The sequence below is a fragment of the Felis catus genome, chromosome B4, assembly GCF_018350175.1.
Source record: "Felis catus isolate Fca126 chromosome B4, F.catus_Fca126_mat1.0, whole genome shotgun sequence".
In the NCBI taxonomy this organism is placed as follows: domain Eukaryota; kingdom Metazoa; phylum Chordata; class Mammalia; order Carnivora; family Felidae; genus Felis; species Felis catus.
This window is the reverse complement of record NC_058374.1, coordinates 95121092-95144290: the sequence shown is the minus strand read 5'-3', so window position 1 is coordinate 95144290 and position 23199 is coordinate 95121092. Positions and strand designations below refer to the sequence as shown.

Here is a 23199-nt window from a genome sequence, read left to right as displayed (position 1 = left end):
GGGGGTACTAAAACTCGGTCTCACCCTCTCGCTCAACTTTTCCAGTCCCAGCAGCTGTCACCAATCTGAGGATCGTAGAGAACTCCACCAGACACCTGACCTTAAGCTGGACCACCTCGGAAGGGGAACTCAACGGGTACAACATCTTTGTGTATAACCCAGATGGAACGCTTCAGGAGAGAGCTCAAGTCAACCCACGAATCCAGAGTATCTCTTTCCAGAACCTACTGCAAGGCCGAATGTACAAAATGGTGATAGTAACTCACAGTGGGGAGCTGTCTAATGAGTCTTTCATATTCGGTAGAACAGGTAAGGCCCGGACCCAAGCAGGAATGTATTGTGGGGAAATCGTCTCAGTATTTACTGGCTTTTCCTTGTTTTGTCCTTAGTTCCCTCTTCCAGCCATGGTCTAGCTTTATATGAACTTTGTGACCTTCAGGCTTTTTTATCCGAAATCAGGCATTTGATTACATATCAGAATTGCCTTTGCACTGGCTTCTGCTCTGTTGCCACCCCTCGTTGACCTCATAGGGTTTGGTGGAAAAATGATTCTGGCTTCTCTGTTTGCCACCAAACTGCCACAAGAGGGTTGTAACCCACTGTGGTTTGATTCAAGCTGTGCCCTTCAGCTTTCTACAGGACACGTGTGGAGTGGAGGGCAGGTCCGGAGAAGGGCCAACTACAAAAAGGACCGAGCAATGTCCACTGTGAGACAGTAACACGGCACTGGATGAAATGCACACAAAGCATTGCAGGAAAAGGAGAGAAAGAGACATCTCTCTGGGCTGCAAATAAGAAATGGAATCCACTCGTTTTCCATAATTTGAGGCCATTATTTTATTTTCCCGTTCAGTTTTTTTTTTTTTTCTCATCTGACAATAGTTTTTGAGTGCTTTGTATGCCGGGCACGGGGCTCACTGCTGGAATCTAACTGTGAACAGCACAGATGAGGCCCCTGACTACAGAGCTCTCATTGGCAGAGAGGGAGCAGGGCCAGACAGCAGATTTTTAAGGGACATGACTTGGGAATGCCTTGAAGTCTGTGAAGGAAATAAACAGTATGTTGTGACAGAGTGACCTGGCAGGACAAGAAACGACTTTAGACAGAGAAAGCATTTCAGGTCAGCCTTGAGGTGAGGGAAGTGTATCCCAGGCACCCAACAGAAGTTCTCAGCGTGTTTTTTGGAAGGGAATGAAATGAGCAACAGATATGGATACACCTAGACCCTGAATAGAATTGCCTCGATGTTACCGTTTCTAGGACAATCTGCCCTCTGCGCATCTTCCCTTATGTGCTCATTAATGTCTAAAGTTCCTCCATCAAGAGACAGCAGTCTTCACTCCCAGAGAATAACGAAGCTTAAATACCCACGGGACAGGTGCCAGTGTGACTAAGTTACATAGTGGTAGACGTGACTGTTAACACCCTTTTCCCAAGTGAGGATCTACCAATATAGATTTGGGTAGGAAAACGAATGAGGGAACTGAGAACCTACAAGAGAGCGGAGAGGAAGCAGAGAGACCCAGGGGAGGATGTTATGGGATAAGGGGCCTGGGTGTGATGGGCCAGCCTGGAAAGGGCTGGCACCTTTTGTGAATATATTCAAGGCCGTTCATAAGGTAAGTTATGAACTGTTTGACGAGTTTTAATTAATCATTTCTGAAGATTTCATTTCAGACGTTTATCAGGCTATGTGTGGTGAGCATATGGAAGCCACCACCTGTGCTGGTTTGTTTTTATTTTCATTTGTACCACATCTCTAGACCACATGCCCCTCTACGTAAGTGCCCTGAAATGCAGGCAAGATCTGACTCTGCAATGGGTACCACTCACCCATATGCCCAACATAGCTCGTATTCTCACCTGTAGGCCAAGTGCTTTTGCTTGTAACTCCTCTGTCCTTAGTAAAGGTTTTCGCTGTGTTTAAGTCCCAGCTTCTGTGAGTAACCTCCGGGGATCTAATCGGAACATGACAGACAGTCTCTGGTTCAGCTGGAGTCCAGCCTCTGGGGACTTCGATTTTTATGAGCTGATTCTGTACAACCCCAACGGCACGAAGAAGGAAAACTGGAAAGACAAGAACCTGACAGAGTGGCGTTTCCATGGCCTCATTCCTGGAAGGAAGTACACGCTGTGTGTGGTAACTCACAGCGGGGACCTCAGGAACAAGCTCATGGGGGAGAGCAGAACAGGTAAGGAACTCTGTTGCCAAAGGCCAACTATTGGTTGGAAGTAGCTTCTAAAGACACATTTGAGTTACGGTTTTAATAAGAAGAAAGAAAATCAATAACGGAGTGCCTCGTGCTAGCTCTTGGGAAGGCACTATGCTACAATGGATAAAGGAAGCAGACCTTAACCACTGTTCCTACAAGATCTAGGAAAAGGATCTAGGTCCTTAACTTAGCTCTGCCACTTACCTATGTGAAGCTGGGAAGGTCATTGAACATCTCGAAGTCTCAGTCTTCTTATCTGTAAAATGGGGATAATCACATACGTCATCATTGCATTGCTATCGGCAATGCTTCCTAAATCTTTTATCTCCCGGGCATACACAGATAACATTAATCTGTACACCACCCTGGTGTCAATGAACAGAGCTATCTGCAACTGGGCATAATTGTGGATTGTAGCCCTCACACCTCAAAATCTAATGGAACCAATACCTTGGCACACTTGTAACCCATTCAGGGCGCACCCATGCTCCACAGCATCTTGGTAAGGAATCTCTCCTTAGGAAAATTAAAGAAAGTGTGCGTAAAACACTTGAGGACTGCAACTGACACATAGTAAACACTATAGCTAGAAGCTTCCATTATTATATTTTCATATTATTGCTTCCTACAAAGCACCTTAAGGTACATCTGATGTCACCCAGCTCTCGTCTACGCTATGGCATAGACATGTTTATGTGATTTTTTTTTTCATGTTCTCCTACATGCAGCCCCAAGTCCTCCCAGTCTTATCTCATTTGCTGATGTTACAAACACATCCTTGGCCATCACCTGGAAGGGGCCACCAGACTGGACAGACTACGATGACTTTGAGCTACAGTGGTTCCCCAGAGATGCCATCACGGTCTTCAACCCCTACAGCAATAGAAAATCGGAAGGACGCATTGTGTATGGTCTTCGTCCAGGGAGATCCTATCAGTTTAGTGTCAAGACCATCAGCGGTGATTCCTGGAAAACCTATAGCAAACCAGTATCTGGATCCGTGAGGACAAGTATGACATGTTTTACTACTCTTGGTTCTCAGATGGAGTGAGGGGGAAGTATGTGTTTCGACTTCTTACTCGAGCGAGGCTTGGTTTAAATCCACATTTTTACTTGGGGTTGGTTAGATTTGAATTCAGGCATAAGTCTGTATAGACGTCTTCATTCCTTCAACATTAACAACAATGGGCAATAAAGAGGTTGTCTCTGCCCTCATGGAGCTTGAGTGGGAAGTGTGACGAAGTAAGTATTTGGCTCTGTAGAAACCCATGGTAGGGGCATCTGAGCCAATACAAGAGAGCTTCCTGGAAGAAGAAACTTCCAAAGCCTAAGGAACTCACCAGGTGGATATGGGGAATGAAGTGGAGAATATTCTCGATAGACAGAATAAAATATTCCAAGACCAGGCAGGAGAGAGGAACAGAAGAGTTTAGTTGGCCAGAGCATAAAAGGTGAGGATTAAGAGAATCAGGTCATAAAATGTCTGGTGAACCACAGCAGTGATTTCAACTTTCTCCTCAATCAGTTGGAGCCACCAAGGGATTTGCAGCCAAGATCTCATAATCAAATTTGCACTATAAGAAGTCACTCTGGGTACAGTGTAGAGAGTGGATTGAAAGGGGCAAACTAGAAACAGAGGGGTCAGCTAGGACATATTGCTGCCAATCCTAAAGATAAAAATACTTTGGCAATGAAATATATATCAGTTTCTTCCCAAAGGCACTTTGTAATAGGTACAGCAAATCTCAAAGAACAAACGTTTTCAGTATAGAAACCTCAATCCACGTATTTATTTTTCAATAATACCTATATATGTCATTTCTACAACCAGATCAGATAGTGGTTATTTATAAAATAAATAGTTGAAAATTATAAACTTAAGCAAGTAGTTGTTTCATCTATTCAACAAACATTAATCTTATAATAATTATAACTTGTACTCCATAGTGTATCCAAAGAGCAGTTTGGGATTAAATAGTAGGATGTCAAGAGAAATTTGTGAAAAAGAACTTAAGAGTTTTAATTTACAGCGAGCTCAGGATGGGTTTTCAGTGGCTTACCGTGGGCTGTATAACCAAAACAGGTGCTCAGGTAAGAACTCAGTAGAGGCTGGACTGATTAAATGGCTTCTGGAATACTGTATTCTGTCCTGGGTGCTGGGATTTAAGAGAGGCATTTACGAAATGGAGCATGCCTACAAGGAGAGCCGCTGGCGAGAAGAGGGACTCAGTGCTGTGTTTTATGGGGAAGGGCTGATAGAACTTTAAGGATTGCATTAGTTAGGACTGGGTTTGGTTGTAACAGAAAACCCATCATAATAGAGGGTTAAGCAACAGAGAAATTGATCATTCCCACGTGGAATCATTCCACTACTCCGTTTCTCACACATCTGCTCCAGCCACGATGAACAATCTGCAAGCCCTGATCTTCCACCTTCCCCCCGTGGGTGCCTGGGTTCATGCATTTCTCTGCCTGAAACACCCCTTCCCCAATTCTCAGCGAGGTGTCCTCTCTGCCAGAAAGCCTTTGCCAACTCCTGCCCACCACCGACTCGGAGAAGTTGTCTGGTGCTCTACCCACCGCCTTCTTTCTCCATTTCTTCTGGTACATTCTCCTTGCCATCTCGTATTATGGCTATTTTGTACTCCTCTATCTTCCTAGAGGTTAGGGCTAATGCCTTATTCACTTCTGAACTGTTCACAGTCTCTAGAAGAGCACCTTGCCCATAGCAGGTACTAATTTCTTAGTGAATAGGGATGTGACCTGAGGCCTTAGAAGGCATGTGGGATTTAGGGGCAGAAAGGAGGAGGGAGAAGGAACTGAGGAAAGAGGTTGAAGCAAATTTCTATATTATTCTTTGAGCAAATTATTAGAATTATGGATCAGGCAGGATATTTTTAAAGACTTTCTCTAAGGCTGAACAGAGAAGATGTCTTGATTCCAGCTGTGATTAGTCTGAAGGAGTTCAAAAGATTAAGAAGCAGTTAATGTTTGAAAAGACACAATTACTGAGGCACCTGGGTGGCTCAGTCAGTTAAACTCCCATCATCGGCTCAGGTCATCATCTCTCGGTTCTTGAGTTCAAGCCCCACATCAGGCTGTCTGCTGTCAGCACGGAGCCCGTTTTGTATCTTCTGTCCCCCTCTGTCTGAGCTCCTCTCTTATTCTCTCTCTCTCAAAAATAAATAGAAACATTTTTAAAAGACACAATTATTGCTTGCCTCAAAGGCCAATTCCTGTATCCTGAAAAATCTTCAGATTGATTTTTTTTCTAAATCATTCTTATCTAAACTGTTATGACTTAGCTGATATTTTAGACCTTGATATGTAATAGAAATTCATTCAGTGGCACAAAGATACTGAGTATTTCAAAGTCATGATTGTTAAGGACAGAGTCCTATAATGAAGGAGGAGGTGTCAGGAGAAGGTGGGTTGAATACCAAATCAGAGCAACAGGTGCTTCTCTGTGAGGGATTGATTACTAGGTCTACACAGAGTTCCTAGTCGCTCATCTGTGATCTGTTCTGCAAGCAGGGCTTAGAGCTTTCTGCTGTGCAGGCACACAGGGCCTGCGTCTGGAGGGACCCTATGCTTGGTCTCATTTTCTGTTGTCACCATCTTGAAATCTTAATAATATTTTGAACATGGGGCATTGCATTTGCACTTGGCACTGGACCTTGAAAGTTACGTAGCCAGTCCTACCTACAGGGTGTGTGAACCAACATACAATTTTAATTTGGGGAGGAAGGGCAGGTGGAGAAAAGAGAAAAGGATTACATTTATAACAGGGACTATAAAAATCCAACAATGAAATGGAAGAGGTTTTTTTTTTTTTTTTCTATTTGGTGTCCTAAAGGTCAAACATAAGTGTCTTTAGCCTTATTTTTTCAATCCCTCCCCTCATCATGCAGTGCTCTTGTGAGTCTTTTTGATGCTTTGATGCCACTGATTAGTGCTGTCTGAAAATTGTTACTGTATTTTCTGCTGGGATCAATAGAACAATGGGCAGGCTTTTTCAAATGAATTTTGTCAAGACTTTTGACTCCTGGAATGAAATAGGGTGGTCTAGACCTAGATTTTCAAGAACTTCCTCAGAAATTCCTGGGGACAAGGGGCAAGGTAAGGGAAGTCTTAGGGAGGTCACCCCAGCAGAGCACCCCTGACCACCAAGGCACGCTTAAAGCACAGGACCAGCGACCCTCTGATTTAACATATCGGGGAACTGAGACCTTTTTTTTTTAAATATATTTTTTAATGTTTATTTATTTTTTAAAAAATTTTTTTTAACGTTTTATTTATTTTTGAGACAGAGAGAGACAGAGCATGAACGGGGGAGGGGCAGAGAGAGGGGGAGACACAGAATGGAAGCAGGCTCCAGGCTCGGAGCCATCAGCCCAGAGCCTGACGCGGGGCTCTAACTCACGGACCGCGAGATCGTGACCTGAGCTGAAGTCGGACACTTAACCGACTGCGCCACCCAGGCGCCCCCGGCCTTTTCTTTTTTAAATGGCTCAGCTGCTAATATTAAAATTCAAAAACTACTTATCCAAATCGTACAGTGTAGCTTCCTAGGATGTAATTAGAGATGTAGGCATGCAGCTGGTTGGGAAAGCCTATAGAGTTTGGTTATTAACGTGCACGGTCAGGTCACATAAGTTCCTTTCTGTCCGACTGTATCTCTTACTCCTTGTAGTGTCATTCACAACAACTAATGAGATCAGCTGCCATTCACTGGGTCCCTACTGGGTCCGGCACTCTGTTGGGCAGAAGAAAATGAACGGCCATAAGCATAGCAGGTGGAGGAGCGTGGTGTACATGGGGAGCCAGAAGCAGTTTCGGTGCCTGGAGCATGTGTGTGAGCAGGAAAGGCAAAAGTGGAAGAGGGGGACAGAGCCAGGGCCTAGGGGGTTAACAAGTAAGCAATGCCGTTTCTTAATTTTCTCGTAACAGCTAGTATTTACTGAGCGATTACTATGCCAACCACCATTTTCTAGGTGACTGTGCCTGGTTCTACTCCCTGAACCATCACGGTGATCACAGGATCGAGGTACTCTTCGTCTCCCCACTTTACAAACGGGGCACAGACACCTTACGTAACTTGCCTAAGAAGTCACAGCTGATAAATAGAATTTGAATTCTGGCAGGCTGAGCTGCATTTTTAATCTTTTGGCTATTCAGCCCCACCTTCGATCTGACTCCGCCCCTTAATTTTAGTGCCCCCGCTGAACTTAGTTGTGTATTTGTGTTTCTGATCACTTTGGCACCTGGTGATTTTCTAAAGGGACAGCGTTTTAATTTTTAATGTTTCGCAGAGTGTGAAATTCCTTGGGAGATCCATAATAATTTGTTTTCTTGAAAAACAATCCAAGTAAATTTTGAGAATTATTTATTTAGACCTCAGAGCAAGTAGGGCCCAGAGGAGCTGGAAGAAAAAAAATATGTCTCACAGAGTTGTAAGAAGCGTCTCCTCCTTTCTCTCCTTTAGAGCCAGATAAGATACAAAACCTGCATTGCAGGCCTCAGAACTCCACGGCCATCGCCTGTTCTTGGATCCCTCCTGATTCTGACTTTGATGGGTATAGCATTGAATGTCGGAAAATGGACACTCAAGAAGTTGAATTTTCCAGAAAGCTGGAGAAAGAAAAATCTCTGCTCAACATCATGATGCTGGTGCCCCATAAGAGGTACCTGGTGTCCATCAAGGTGCAGTCGGCTGGCATGACCAGCGAGGTGGTTGAAGACAGCACTATCACAATGATAGACCGTAAGTGTTTCTGGACGCGTGCGCTGAGTGAACACCTTGCTGTACCGCACCCATCACTGCCACTCACTTGCATGCAGGTCGCTTCCACATGAGCAGGCCTTGTTGTCGCTTGGAAAAGAGAACCTAGAACCCTCCAGGGAATGGAAACATTTCTCTGTGCCTGGCAGGAAACAAGTTAAATGATCTTAAGGTACTTGAATGAGTTAGCCTTTAAATACGTCACTTTGCCTGATAGAGTTAGAGCTATAATGGAGCTTTTAAGCAGTTTGGTGCTATGACTTCAGGAAACCCTGCTGAGGTGCTGCCTCTTTCATTAGGTTTAACGTGCCACTGGCACATCACTTCCTCTGCCTGCTTTCCTCCAGGAGAGGAGGAGGTTTTCTGGATCACAAGCTTTCCACACAGACATACACACGCGCGCGCGCACACACTGAGGTCGGTGCGTGGAGACCTTCGGTTCACTGATTGTTGTTATATGGAAGAGCAGAGTTGTGACTCCCCTGGGTTCCTTCTCCATCCTTTTTCAGGGCCCCCTCCTCCACCTCCACATATCCGTGTGAATAAAAAGGATGTGCTAATTAGCAAATCTTCCATCAACTTCACTTTCAACTGCAGCTGGTTCAGCGACACCAATGGAGCTGTGAAATACTTCACAGTGGTAGTGAGAGAGGCTGATGGTAAGTGATCACGGATTATCTGCTAGCAGTAGGACACGGGGACTGCTTTCTCAAAGGTCACCGTGGAGGCTCTTTCTGTGACACGTTTGGAAGAGTGGAAAACTTAAATCTTTATATAATTCTGTCCCCTCTCTGCTGGATGCTGGGAGATGTAACAAAAACTTTCAACAATAAAGCCTATTATTCACTGGGTTTAATTATTAAAAGGGTGACTGATAATCATAGCAACCACAGCAGTAAGTACAAATAACTATCATTTACGGAGCCTTTCCTATGTGCCAGGCACTGCTGGAAGTGCATTGCACGGACTGACCTACACAGCCTTCTTCACACTCATTCAATGCTGTTCACTACTTGTTTTGTTCGGCCATTAAGCAGCAATATGCTTCAATGCCCTCCCCGCCCCAATCGCAAATACCTCAAGGAACCGCACCCTTCCAAACCACTCACCAATTCACAAAGAAATATTCAAGAGCCGAAAAGAGGGAACAGATGATCATGAAAAGCATCCTTCCTTTCTCTACTGAATTGCCAGCAGTATATTCCATTTTCTAGTCTATGAAGGCATTCAAAGTCTACCTAATTTCTACAGGCTAATAGTTACAACAACGTTCCATGGGGCCTCAAGTACGATTTTTAGAGTTTATCATGTCAGCATTTGTCAAACCACCTACAGGAGTGTCGTATTTGCCACCGAGGGCTGGTGCACTATTTCTCCAAAACAGACGTTTGTGTCTGGAGTGGCGTGGTATCTTTTACACGTCTTCTGTTTTTTCAGAATTGTTTAAAGGGTTGCACATGCGTTTCTTAAGCATCTCTATTTCAACACATTTGTGGACGATGAGAAACTTTAAAGCTGACAAGTGCTGGAGCAGCTCCTAGGCTAAATAGTGCTTTAGTTCACCGGGTGTCTAACAGTCTATGTGCTTTGACATGTAATTTAATTGTACTAAAGTTGGTTGTGCGTAACTAATTAAATAATTTCAACGGCCAGTGGTGCATCCCAGATTTCCTTACATCTCATAGTTGGAGATAAATCAGCAAACTGTGGAGAGATTTTAGATTTAATGAAGATGTAGTGAAGGTGATGTTTTACTACATGAATGTAAGGCAGTGACCAAAAAGAGGCCATACCCCAGAAGGCAGCCTTGTGTTCTCCGGCCATGTGGGTTTTGATTATTGATGTCCATGGAGCTGGGCTGTGCGTCCCTGGTGATCTAAGATAACAGTCCATCTCATGTAAATGTCATTCATAGCATATATGTTCATCTTAACATATGTTCATTCCTTTTCTTTTTTCTTTTTTAATTTTTTTTTTAACATTTATTAATTTTTGAGAGGCAGAGAGGGACAGAGCATGAGCAGGGGAGGGGCACAGAGAGAAAGGGAGACACAGAATTGAAGCCCACTCCAGGCTCCAAGATGTCAGCACAGAGCCTGACACGGGCCTCGAACTCATGAACCAGGAGACCATGACCTGAGCCGAAGTCGGACACTTAGCTGATTGAGCCACCCAGGCGCCCCGGCATTCCTTTCAGTTACTGCCAACAAGATAATATTTCCAAGACCCACTCATTTTGAGCAAATTTTACTAAACAAGAGTCCGGGATGTGGTGAACCCCCACAATACCGCTCCTTGCGACGCATCGTAAATGGTATCCTATCTCTATAATATTTATCTTCCTAATTATGCTTTCCTCCAGCCAACACAAAAACGAGTTTGCAGTGCCAAAACACACAGCAGGCTGGGTGGACAGAGAAGAGTTCTGGGAAGCGTTCCGCACGAGGGGCCAAATTCGAGCCAGGATTAAACTGTACTCAAGATAACAGAGAGCTGTACACGGAGCAATTATCTGACAGGGTGTGGCCCGTGGAGTGTGCCGTTGGGTGACTGCTCTGGACTTGAACTTGATTTCTCTTATCTCTTCCCTATTTCCTAGGTCATAGGGATTTCCTTATTAGTTCAGCTACAATGGTCATTGGCAAGGTAGAGAGCTTGTCTAGTGGGCTGACTCACAGTGGGGAGTGTCCAGCTTTCTGGAGTTCTGGAACACATTATTATCAGATGCAGTGAGTTCACCTCTCAAATACACACATTCTATTTCCTAGAAAAATGACAGGGTGTGTGCATAAATATACGTACGCGTGTGTATAAAATTTTGTATCCGCACACTTTAATTTTCATTCTAGGGGAAGTGAATTAAAATTAACTTCGTTAGGAGAATTTCGCAGCCTCCTTCAAGATCAAAGAGTCTGCACTTTGGAGATGACCGGTGATGGTGGGTGAGAGGAGGCAGACGTAGAAACCTAGTTAGGAATCACTGAAGTCACGAGAAAGCCAGTGCTTCACTGTGGGTTCTCTCCCTCCAGGCAGTGATGAGCTGAAGCCAGAACAACAGCACCCTCTGCCCTCCTACCTAGAATACAGGCACAATGCCTCCATCCGAATGTATCAGACCGATTACTTTGCCAGCAAATGTGCCGAAAGTCCCGACAGCAACTCCAAGAGTTTTAACATTAAGCTTGGAGCAGAGATGGAGAGCCTGGGTGGAAAATGCGACCCCAATCAGCAAAAATTTTGTGACGGACCACTGAAGCCGCGCACTGCCTACAGGTTAGATGTATTGTTTTGCAAGAAGGGACATGCTGCACTACTGGGTCCTTAGCAGTCTGGGCATCTGATGCACTTGAGCTCCCGTAGATTAATAACCAGCACTACAACAGTGTTCTACATGTTACTGGGTCATTTATAAAAGTTGAATTCCTGCCCCCGTTCACAGGTAATGTGTAAAGAAGGCCGGCCTTCGGCACTCTGCAAAAGCTCTCATTCATTATATGAAGAATTGAAGGTTCTTAATAGATTGTTTTTTCTCCTAACTTCTTTAGTACAAATAAAACAACTTATTTACTATTTTAATGACTGCGAAGATGTCCAAACAGAAAAATTGAGTGTAGGGAGACCCAAGAAATATGAAGTTTCATCTTCTACTTCTAGTGAGGGCTGTAATTACACATATTTATTTACCTTCTAAGGCATAAAAAGATAAAGGTGCTCTTTGGTCCAGACAGAATTCTTGAAGTCGAAGGCCCCTTAATGAATGGGAGTACCCTTTCCTCCTGCTAGGATGACAGATGAAAAGGCGCAGCTGTTTGCTTTGGCCCTAGGAAGCACTATGGCAGCCAACAGGCCCTTCCAGTCATAGGAATTGGCAGTGCCCTTGGTCTACACTGTGCTCCCCGAAAGCAAGTGTGAGCAGAAGTACACAGCATCCCAAGCCAGAGTCCTCAAGAAAAAGGGAACCTTGGTTGCCATCTTGGATAGAAGCTACAAGCATCCAAGATCAGTACTTCTGCAGAGACTGTGCTGTCTCTCTTAGGTGTTGGCAGAGCTGACATCCAGCCAGGATGGCAGCCAGTCAGGTTCTCTATGGCGGGTTGGTCAGTGTCCAGGTCTGACTGACTCTTACATATTTTGAGTATCATCCCTGAGTCCCAGCAGAGACTTTCCTACATTCTCCAAAAGGAGACAATGACACGGCATCACACCTGAGAACATTCTCAGTCCCTCCCTAGAATCAACACAGGCAGGCCAACAGTTTTCCTAAACCAGAAAACTCACCTTGGGCAAGAACTCTGTGTAACTCCCTCTGCCCAGGACTCACCATAAAAATGTGATTTCCACCCTAGCCCAGGTTGGCATCTTCAGAGTAAACTTATACGATCTTACTAGTGAGGTGGGCTCATATGGTCTTCTATTCCAGAAGAGACCATATGAGCCTACCTGAAGGAGGTGAGATCTCAGACAGAACAAAGGAGAAATGTGAGGGAGATCAGAGCCCTGGAATCCTTTAGTTCCTGTAAGAATCAAGAGATGCCTCAGCTCCTCGGTCACATGGACTCAAGGAGATTTGAACAAAAGTCTCCCAGTGGCTCTATTCGATTTGTGAGTTGGAAAGTGGAGGCTGTTTTTTGTTTGTTTGCTTTCTGAAAGAGAAGGAGAGAAGATGACTGAGTCATTACTACAGTTAAGAGAGGGACAATGAGAAGCTGTAGATGGCTCATGTCTGTCCCAGAGCCTACCACTCTCCACCACACTCCTTCCCATTCGTAACGGCTGCTGAGGGCCTGGGAGAGCCTGTACTGAGTTCACGCGCTGCCACTTAGCTGTGTAACCTTGGAAATGGCATTTCAATTCCCAAATCCTCATTTCTCTCATCTGCATAACAACACAGGGCTGTCCTGAGGAGGAATGTAGATGATCCATCAAACCTGGTCATGTCCCTTCTCGATTAAGGTCTTCCAGTGGTCCCCAGTCACTTCTAGGAGTAAATGAAGATTCCAAAGAGGGCTCATAAAGCCCTCACCTTCTCTCTCCTGCTTTGCCTCCTACCTTCTGTCACAAGTACACCCTGCCTTTTGTTAACCCTTACTTGGAGTTCCTTTGACAGTGGCATGCGTCTCTTACACCTCTGAGCCCTCACACATTCTTTTCACTCTATTTGGGATGCCCTCCCCTCCCTTGACTGGCTGGTGCATCCCTTCATACACTTCAGAAACCAGCTCAGCCCTCAAATTACCCCAATCAACCTGTCAACCCACACTGGGCAGTTGGCCCTAGCTCCATTTCCACAGCACCCAGACCCTTCATCACTCTAATCCTCACTTACCAGGACTTTTCAGCCCTTTGTTTGGCTACTTACCCTTTTCACTAGACTACGAGAGCTTGTAGTCTAATAGAGACAAAATAATATGACAAATACCTGGCCCCAAAGAGGCACTCATTAAATGTTTGTGAACAAATAAGGGAATGACCCAAGTTGCTCTATCAATACTTACACATTTCTTATTATAGCTTGATCAACTCATGCCATACTTACATGTTTTCTAGAACACAGCTTCCCTATATTTCCCCACATTTGGTTCAGTCCTGTGAAAAGCATGCCAGGCAGATAATGCTTGATAAGAGGAGGCACAGCCTTTCAAAGTATGTGGGGGAACCACACACTACGTGGTATCCTGTGTGATGGCTGCTGACCCCTAGCTTAATACAGTCAGAATTCTACCTGTCTCAAGATGATGGTCACCATAGTGACCCTCAAAGCTATCAGGCATCTTTTTTCCAGAGATGAGAGAGAATGGGGGTCGGCGGGGGGGGGGGGGTGGTGAGGGGAAGAGGATTGAAACGAAATGGGAAATGCTAGGTTTAGCTGCTTTGCAAGTTTATTATGTCAACAAATGTAATGTTTCCCATTTGCTACTGGGTTCCTATTACTGGGTGTATAATTAACTCCATTCCATATGGGAAGAGAAAGGGCAGATCATGATGGGTGGGAGGCATTTTGGAAGTTAATAAAGTGCTGATCTGGCTTTGTTTCTATTCTAGAGTATTTTTTTAATGTTTGTTTATTCATTTTGAGAGCACCAGCACAAGAGAGAGAGAGGGAGACAGAGTCTGAAGCAAGCTCCAGGCTCTGAGCCATCAGCACAGAGCCCGACACAGGGCTCGAACTCACGAACTGTGAGATCATGACTTGAGCCTAAGTTGGACGCTTAACTAACTCAGCCATCAAGGCTCCCCAGGCTTTGTTTCTATTCTAAATGGAATAGCAATGTGGCCACGATCAGGTAGTCAGCTTCTCTTGACCTCATTTTCCCCAAATGAAGGAAATTGAAACACATGATCTCTAACTTTGTGCTATAGATTTCTGATTGTGGACACATATAAAGTTGAAGTAATTACTATCATGTATCTGTTAATTAAAATAATAATATATATGTATACACTGAATATATATATATATACACATGTGTGTATATATGTGTATATATATATACATATATATGCAGAAGAGGTCTGTAAAACCTAGGCAGAAATGCTGAGGGACATAAGAGAGTAAATAAATGCTGTAAAGGTTCAAAAGGCTTCTTGAAGGAGGTAACATTTTAGCTTAGCATTAACAAGTAGAGAAGGATTCGAAACTATGGAGATAGGGACAGAAGGAGATTCAACGTGGAGGGAAGAGTGGGAGTCAAAGTGCAGAGAAAGAAATACACAGATTGTTTAGAGAAGAGCAAATAGTTCAGTTTCAAATTGGGGGAAGAGCATGGAAAGGGGTAGCAGGGAAGACAAGACCGGGAAGGTAGGATCCAGATGGGTGCTAAATGCTAATGTGGTGGCGCTGTCATTTTTGGAAAGAGTTTAAGAGCAGAGCTCCTACTGACCCATTGAATTGAAGGCAATCCTGTACTAGGGCATTGTCTCCTATCTGGGTTCCTAGAGGTTCTTATTCATCTACATCCACATTGTATTTTGCATTTTGCAGCTAGCATTTCAGAATAGAACATGTCAAGGTTGTCCCACTCAATGCTTTTAATTTACAAAGAAGGAAACCAAGGCATAAAAAACTTTAGGGGCCATTCATCTAATCAGCAACAGAGTGATAGCTAGACCTCAGAACCTCTGCTTCCTAGCCTGGGCCCTTTTTACCATGCCTCCAACAGAAGTCATTGCTGTCAAACTGAAATGAAGCCAAGAGAAAATAAGAGAAAGAAATCTGGACTAAGATTCAGAAAACACAGGGTCTGGTTTTCTTTCACCGCTGTTCTTTGTGATCTGGAGCAAGACACAGAATCTCTCCAAACTTCAGGTTCCAAATCTCTGACGTATTATAATAATAAGCTTCCTTGTTATATTGGAGAAGTTGGAAATGATCAGGTAGAACCATGTCTGTGAAAATTCTTCTTCACTTATAAATCACTATACAAATAGAAGAATCGCTTTTCACCAGAGAGACTCATTTCGTTTTCCAAAAGTACAATGCATTAGCAACACACACCAACTCCTCACCTTCCCACTTAACACAAGCTGACTGCTTGTTACCCGTGAGGGACATCTCACAATGCTTCCATCAACAGTCTGTTATTCCTGGAAGTACAACTTTCGGCTGGAAAGCAGCTTTTAGAGGTGGAAATTATATATGTGGTTGATCAATATCATCTTGTTCGTTTTATAAGATTGCATTTGGACTTGGGCATGAGTTAGAAGGAAGGGCAGAGGGCAGAACAATTTGCCCAGAACATTTGGGTGAAACAAATCTAGATTTATTTTAAAGGAAAAAAAGAGACTTCCATTCACTTTTGTAGGATTTAGATCAACACTAGGAAAGTTTTCCCATATAAATCAAGCCTCATAGTCTCAGCCAATCTACAGTTTGAAAGAGAAGGACCTCAATAGCCGGCCTGAGGCAGTCTTTTTAACTTAGTGCAGGGATGCTCTCCTATAGCTTCTCTGAGAGCGGGTTCTCCTCCAGCCTCTGCTTAAATGCCCTCAATGACTGAAAGCTCACTACCTGTGCAGGAGCTCATACTGTAGGTGTTACAAAGTGACTTTATATTCCCAAACTATACCTCCCTGTGACTTCAGCCTATTGGGCTTCATTCTGCCTGCCTAGAGGAAAAATAACGATGTCTGTTTCCTCTTCTAGGTAAGATTCCCTTAAATCTGAAATCAAACAACATGTCCCACAAAGTCTTTTTGTTCATTGTCCTGTTTAATCACTTCAAATGATCTCAAACCCTTTCTAAGTAAGGTACATCCCCAGAAACTGAGTGTGGCCATCCAGACTGGCCTGGCTCGCCCAGAGAATATGAGACCAAGGTTTTTTGGTGGGGACAAGAGACTTCATCCAGGCTGAGGTTACAACTTCATCTTTTAGTAGCTGCTTATTGAATTCAGGGCCAGCTAATCTCAGGCACTGTCCCACATGGACATGTGGACAGCCACCTCGGCAGCTCTCCTGTCCAGGCGGCTGGAATAACTCCAAATGTCAGCTGGAGACTTCAAGATCAACCTCGCTGTCACTGTAAATCCAACACAGCCCGAGCAAAGCTCTTCTTCTTTCCCCAGTTGAGATGCCCGTTCCTATCAGTGATGCCATTATTCTCTCAAATGACTGAGCTCCAATCTTAGGCCCATCCTGAATTCCTCCCTTCTCCTCTTTTTTTTTTTTTTTCAACGTTTTTTTTTTTAATTTTTTTATTTTTGGGACAGAGAGAGACAGAGCATGAACGGGGGAGGGGCAGAGAGAGAGGGAGACACAGAATCGGAAACAGGCTCCAGGCTCTGAGCCATCAGCCCAGAGCCTGACGCGGGGCTCGAACTCACGGACCGCGAGATTGTGACCTGGCTAAAGTCGGACGCTTAACCGACTGCGCCACCCAGGCGCGCCCCGTCCCTTCTCCTCTTTAAGCTGGGCCCCATCTGGTCTTTCTTCTCAGTGCCTTCCCCACTGTGGTTCCCTCTGCCGCAACACAGGCATGGCTGCCTCCCTGACTCTCCTCTGATTTCTGTGCACATGTCCTCTTATCCAAGAGCCCTTCACTGACGTGCTGAATAGAGCAGGTCCATGTACCCATCCCCACGGCTGTCTTTCTCCCTTACTCTCCTCTTTTCTTTTTCATGGTACATATCACCATCCAGCATATTGAATTTGTATATATGTTATCTGACTTCTAACACTAGAGTATGTAGCCTCTGGATGGTACGGTCTTTGTTGTGTCCCTGGCAGTATCCCCAGATCCTAGAACAGGAACTGGCACATAGTAGAGGCTCAGTAAACATTTGACGAATAAACGAATAAATGCATGAATGAACCCAGGTCCATCTGATTCCATATTTCATATCCTACCTTGGACACATATTGACCAGGGGCCCACCTTGTTTCTCCTTGAGCACATTTTCTAGTCAGCTTTACTGTGGACAGACACTAATTTGTACTCAAATCGGTTTCCCTTTCAGAATCAGCATTCGGGCTTTTACACAGCTGTTTGATGAGGACCTTAAGGAGTTCACGAAGCCCCTCTACTCAGACACATTTTTCTCTTTGCCTATCACCACCGAGTCAGGTAAGGCTAACCTCTTCATCTACCCACATCGTCTACCAACTGCTGTGTCACTTATAAGAGTCCCTAAGTCTGGTGACTTGGCTAACAGGGGAACATGTGCTTTCACTTGGAATTTAATCTCTATGTGATCATGCATGATGTGGATTAGAGAAATTGCTCATACTTCTAAAGGGGAATGGACTGAATGCGCATTAATCTTGAAAAGAAAGTAGAAGTATCAGATTTCTTTAATTAAAAATGAAGTTTTTAAAAATATGAGTGAAAAACATTCAAATTAAGAACTTGCACAGGCCAAAATATAAGTATAAAAGGCTTTTGCTCATAGGTGAGAATGTATGTATGCAGAAACATAGAAATGCATAGAAAAAAAAAGGCTAGAAGGAAAACCACCGAAGTATTAACAATGAGGGGTGCCTGGCTGGCTCAGTCAGTAGAACATGCGACTTAATCTTGGGGTCGTGAGTTCAAGCCCCACGTTGGGCATAGCGTTTACGTAAAAAAGAAAAAAAAAAGTATATTGAGGCTCCTGGGTGGTTCAGTTGGTTAAGCGTCTGACTTAGGCTCAGGTCATGATCTCGCAGTTTATGGGTTTGAGCCCCTTGTCGGGCTCTGTGCTGACAAGCTCAAAGCCTACACTCTGCTTTGGATTCTGGGTCTCCTTCTCTCTCTGCCCCTCTCCCTCCCCTTCTCCCCTCCTCTCAAAATTAACATTAAAAAAATTGTTCTTAAAGTATTAACAATGAATATCTCAAAGTAGTGGGATTATAAGATGATTTTTTTCCCTTTTTGCTTATGTTACTTTTACACCATAAAAAAATGTTAACTTAAAAAAGACTACATAAATTTATGAAAGAAACTTCCCTAGTGTTCTAGAGGGAAAGCCTGAATAATAATAGCAGGTAATATTTACTATCACCTTGGTACATGAAATAGTTTATCCAATCTTTACTATAGCCTTTTGTGGTAGATACTGTTATCACCTCTATTTCAAAGGTGAAGACCTGTGACACCAAGAGGTTTAAGTAACTTGCCCAGGATAGTAGAAGTGGAATTCTGGCATTTTCTGCTGGAGTCCTTAACCTCTGCCCTGCATTGCCTCAGAATATGACCATCATGCTGCAAACAGCCTCATTTTTCAGCACCTTGTTCCCTGATACCGTCTTCTGTCCCAGCGTTTCCCTGTAGCCAGTGTTCCACAATGCTTGGTCTCAGGAAGTTCTTCTTCATAGCTAAAACAGTCTCTCATGCTGCATGACAAAAGATGACTCAGCCTCACAAACACTCCCGTCTATTTATGCCAAATATAGGGATAATCTCCCACTTTTCAAACCAAAAAGGGATCAGAACACAGTTAAGAGGACTTAGATGTGTTTGCTTGTAATTGAAAGTTAAGTAGGGGCATTGTAAACACAATTCTTTCCTATTTGAAAACAACAAAAATTGTATGTAGTCCAGCAAAGGAAGATAGTCAACATATATCCAAAAAAAGAATATTAACCACATTAAAAGATTGTGTTGATTTAATACATCTCGAATAGCAACATTGAACAAATAAAATCCAAGGGCTTCAAGTGCAAGTTCAAAAACAGGCTGCTCCATAGACCTAAATATAAGAGCTGAAACAATGCAACTTTTGAAAGAAAACACAGGAGTAAGAATCTGTGACCTAGGATTAAGAAATGATTTCCTAGGTCTGATAGTGATAGCACAAGCAACAGAAGGAAAAAAAAAAAAAAAAAAAAAGATAAATAGGACTTGGTCAAAATTGAAAACTTTTGTGCTTCAAACAGGACCATGAAGCAAGTGAAAAAACAGCCCACAGAATGGGAGAAATTATTTGCAAATTAATATCTGATAAGGGTCACATGTCCAACATATGTGAAGAACTGTTACCTTACAAGTCAAACAACAGGGGTGCTTAGTGGTTCAGTCGGTTAAGCATCCAACTCTTGATTTCATCTCAGGTCATGATCTCACAGTTCATGAGATCAAGCCCTGTGTCAGGCTCTGCACTGACAGTGTGAAGCCTGCTTGGGACTCCCTCTCTCTCTCTCTCTCTCTCTCTCTCTCTCTCCACCCCCTCCCTCCCCCCCCACTCGCTCCCCCCACCAAATAAATAAACATTTTTTTAAAAAGTCACATAGCAAAAGATATGAATAGATGTTTCTCCAGAGAAGATACACAAATGGCCAATAAGAACATGACCAGATGCTCAGCATCATTAGTCATTAGGGGAAATGCCAATCGAAACCACAGTAAGACATCACTTCACACCCCCTGGAATGGCTGTGATCAAAAGACACTGACAAGTGTTAGCGAGGATATGGAGAAATTGGAACCCTCCTACATTGCTCGTGAGAATATAAAATGGTTTGGCTGCTCTGGAAAACATTTCTGCAGTTCCTCAAAATGTTAAACCTAGAGTTACCATCTACCCAAACCAGCAACTCCACTCCTAATTATGTACCCAAGAGAAATGAAAACATACGCACACACAAAAACTTGTACACAGATGTTCGTAGCAGCATTATTTATAATAACCCCCAAATAGTGGTAACCCAAGTGTCCATCAGTGGATGAATGGCTAAACAATATGTTATATATTCCATGCAATATTATCCACCTATGAAAAGGAACAAAATACTGACCCCATGCTACAACATGGATGAACTTTGAAAACATAATGCTGAGTAAAAGAAACCAATGACAAAAGACCACCTATTTATGTTTCAATTTATACGAAATGTCCAGAATAGGCAAATCCACGATGACAAGTAGAGTTTTGGTTGCCAGGAGCTGGGGAAGGATGGAGAGTGACTGCTAAGAGGTATGGGGTTTCTTTTGAGGGGTGACAAAAATGTTAGAAAATTGAATGTGGTGATGGATGTTTGTCAGACTCCATGACTGTACCAAAAAGCATTGAATTACACAATTTAAATTGGCGAATTGCCGGGCGCCTTGGTGGCTCAGTCGGTTGAGAATCTGACTTTGGGTCAGGTCGTGATCTCGCAGTTGATGAGTTCGAGCCCCACGTCGGGCTCTGTGCTGACAGTTCAGAGCCTGGAGCCTGCTTCAGATTCTGTGTTTCCCTCTCTCTCTGCCCCTCCCCCAATCATGCTCTCTCTGTCTCAAAGATAAAATAAACATTAAAAAAAATTTTTTAAATAAATTGGTGAATTGCATAGTATGTGAATTGTATTTCAATAATGCTGTTTTAAAAATAGTCTACTCTTACCTATTCATAAACTCCCAGAGGTAGTATTATACCAGATAATAAAAATAAGATTTCATTAAAATAGCTCTCAGTAATTCACTGGATTTGCAAAAGTCCCCAGTGCTACTCATTACTTGTTTCATATGAACGAAATAGGATTTTTAAACTTTTATTTTTTTAATTTATTTTATTTTAAAGTTTATTTTTGAGAGAGAAGAGTGCACAGGAAGGGCAGAGAGAGAGAGAGAGGGAGGGAGAGAATCCCAAGCAGGCTCCTCATGCCAGCGCAGAGCCTGACGCAGGACTCAAACCCACGAACTGTGAGATGGTGACCTGAGCTGAAGTCAAGAGTTGGACGCTTCACTGACCGAGCCACCCAGCCGCCCCTGAAATAACATTTTTATCTTGGTGGCAAACTGCTGGCCTTTCCATAACAAGCACAAATGAGTCCAAAATTCCTTTATAAGCTGAACGCCATGAACTTCAAACATGTAAGGACTGACCTGCCATTCCAGTGTAGGAGCCAGTGTTTCACCTTCCCGGCTGCACACTCCTCCGTGATCTAGTAAATACTCCAGTGTGGCCATCATTTGAATTCTTCCGTAATAATGTCCCTAGGGAGACAGGATTTCAGTAGCTGGCTTCCTGGTTCTTTAGCACTAATTTTCCTACCTGGGTTTGTTATTTCCTTCTGGATTATTGTAGAGCCTTTATTTGGAGTTATTGAAGGTGTGAGTGCCGGTCTGTTCTTAATTGGCATGCTGGTGGCCATTGTTGCCTTATTCATCTGCAGACAGAAAGCTAGGTGAGTACAAAGATTCCTATGGTGATTGGGCTCCCAACTTTAAAGGTGCCTTTGAAAATGCCTGTTAGCCTGAGAAGTAAGAAGGGAAAAGAATTTCCTTTCTCCAGGCTAAATCATCTTTGTTTCTGGAGAAAAACAAGTCAAACCCTCCAACAATGACTCGTTTTATTCAGCCCCTCCACGACCATTGATGAATTTTGCCCCAGCCAAATGACTGAGGGGCCATCTGTAGCTTCTTCATTTGAATGTGAAATAACTCCTTTTGCTCCTGAAGATAGAGATGTCTGTGAATTGCCCACCCAAGTGCTTTTCTGAAATATGCTGAAAAGTATGGTTGACATCACCACGTCGTGGTCATATTTGCCATGCTAATTTAAGAAGGGACCAAAAAGAACCAAATAGCAGGTGGCCCCAAAGCCACACCCCCTCCTCTTAGGGAATTTGTTTTATTTGGCACATTGTCTTCCCTCTTGCAGTCATGTCTTGCATCTAAGGTTTACTGGGGGGTTTTTTTTTAAGGAAAGTTTTATTGAGAGTGTGGGAAGTGATTATGACCTGTAGCCAAAAACCAGAAGACAAATCTTCAGCTATTGCAGAGATCCGTTTCTGAGTGGGAAAAATCTATTTCTTCTTTATGTTCTTCCTCCCCTCAAAGAGACGTTGGCTGAGTGTAAATCTACATGAATACTGAAAAATCCATATTTGCACAGACATGCACAGCCTCACCATAAATGGAAAATTTTGTTTGAATCAAGTTTCATAATCAGAATATAAACCCTCTCCCTTATGTTTCAGCCTTGGTCGAGAAAGGCCCTCTGCCCGCCTGAGCATTCGCCGGGATCGACCATTATCTGTCCACTTGAACCTGGGCCAGAAAGGGTGAGCGCCACATTTTCCTTCACATAATGTATGGAAAGATGAGTTGATTGTTTTATGTGAGATTTGCTAACGAGGTCTTTCTTCTTTTGGCGTCCCTCACAGTAACCGGAAAACGTCTTGGTAAGAGAGAGAACTCATTAATTACTATATTATCTGCTTTTGAAATACAACCCAGATTGGGTATGGCAGTTTCCCTTTACGTCAGTAATTTTCTTTTTCTTTTTTCTATTTTTAACTATAGCCCAATAATAATAAATCAGTTCGAAGGGCACTTCATGAAGCTGCAAGCTGATTCCAACTACCTTCTATCCAAGGAATACGAGGTACAACTTGGGCTCCGTGATGCTTTAGCAATCCCAGTCCTTAGAATTTCCCTTCCAGCCTCCCTCCTTTCCCTTTCCCTTCCCTCCTCCCCTCCACGTGGAGTCTCCCGTGGAGTCACAGGCTGACCCGTAGGATCTCAGCTGACCGCTCTTTTATGCCCGAATCCATTCCCTGCTGATGCACCACTGGGTCCCAGAGGCCAGTCTGATCTCCAGAACAGCACAGCAAGCAAAGTGCTACTTGGACAAGACGTTAAGAAAGAATTAACAAATCTCAGATGTAAACCTAATTCTGTCTATTATTTAACCTGGCATTTTGCTGGACTGGGAGACAATGTGGTTTGGTGAAAAGTGCCCAGGCTGCGGATTCGGTTCCCGGCTTTGCCACGTGTGTGGCCTGGGGCAGGTTAGTTATCCAG

General features: G+C 43.6%; 1 protein-coding gene across 4 annotated transcripts in view; it reads left to right on the top strand.

The window, feature by feature from the left end:
• The window catches only part of PTPRB (protein tyrosine phosphatase receptor type B), a 118471-nt gene that overhangs the window by 75035 nt on the left and 20237 nt on the right, over window positions 1-23199 (top strand). For all 4 annotated transcript variants that reach the window (XM_006933890.4, XM_003989041.5, XM_019835220.3 and 1 more), the window contains 11 exons: window positions 46-309; window positions 1930-2193; window positions 2943-3224; window positions 7700-7978; window positions 8506-8655; window positions 11026-11269; window positions 17453-17559; window positions 21479-21578; window positions 22374-22457; window positions 22560-22577; window positions 22699-22780. In XM_006933890.4, the coding sequence (XP_006933952.2) occupies window positions 46-309; window positions 1930-2193; window positions 2943-3224; window positions 7700-7978; window positions 8506-8655; window positions 11026-11269; window positions 17453-17559; window positions 21479-21578; window positions 22374-22457; window positions 22560-22577; window positions 22699-22780 (1874 nt within the window). The remainder of the gene's footprint in view (window positions 1-45; window positions 310-1929; window positions 2194-2942; window positions 3225-7699; window positions 7979-8505; window positions 8656-11025; window positions 11270-17452; window positions 17560-21478; window positions 21579-22373; window positions 22458-22559; window positions 22578-22698; window positions 22781-23199) is intronic.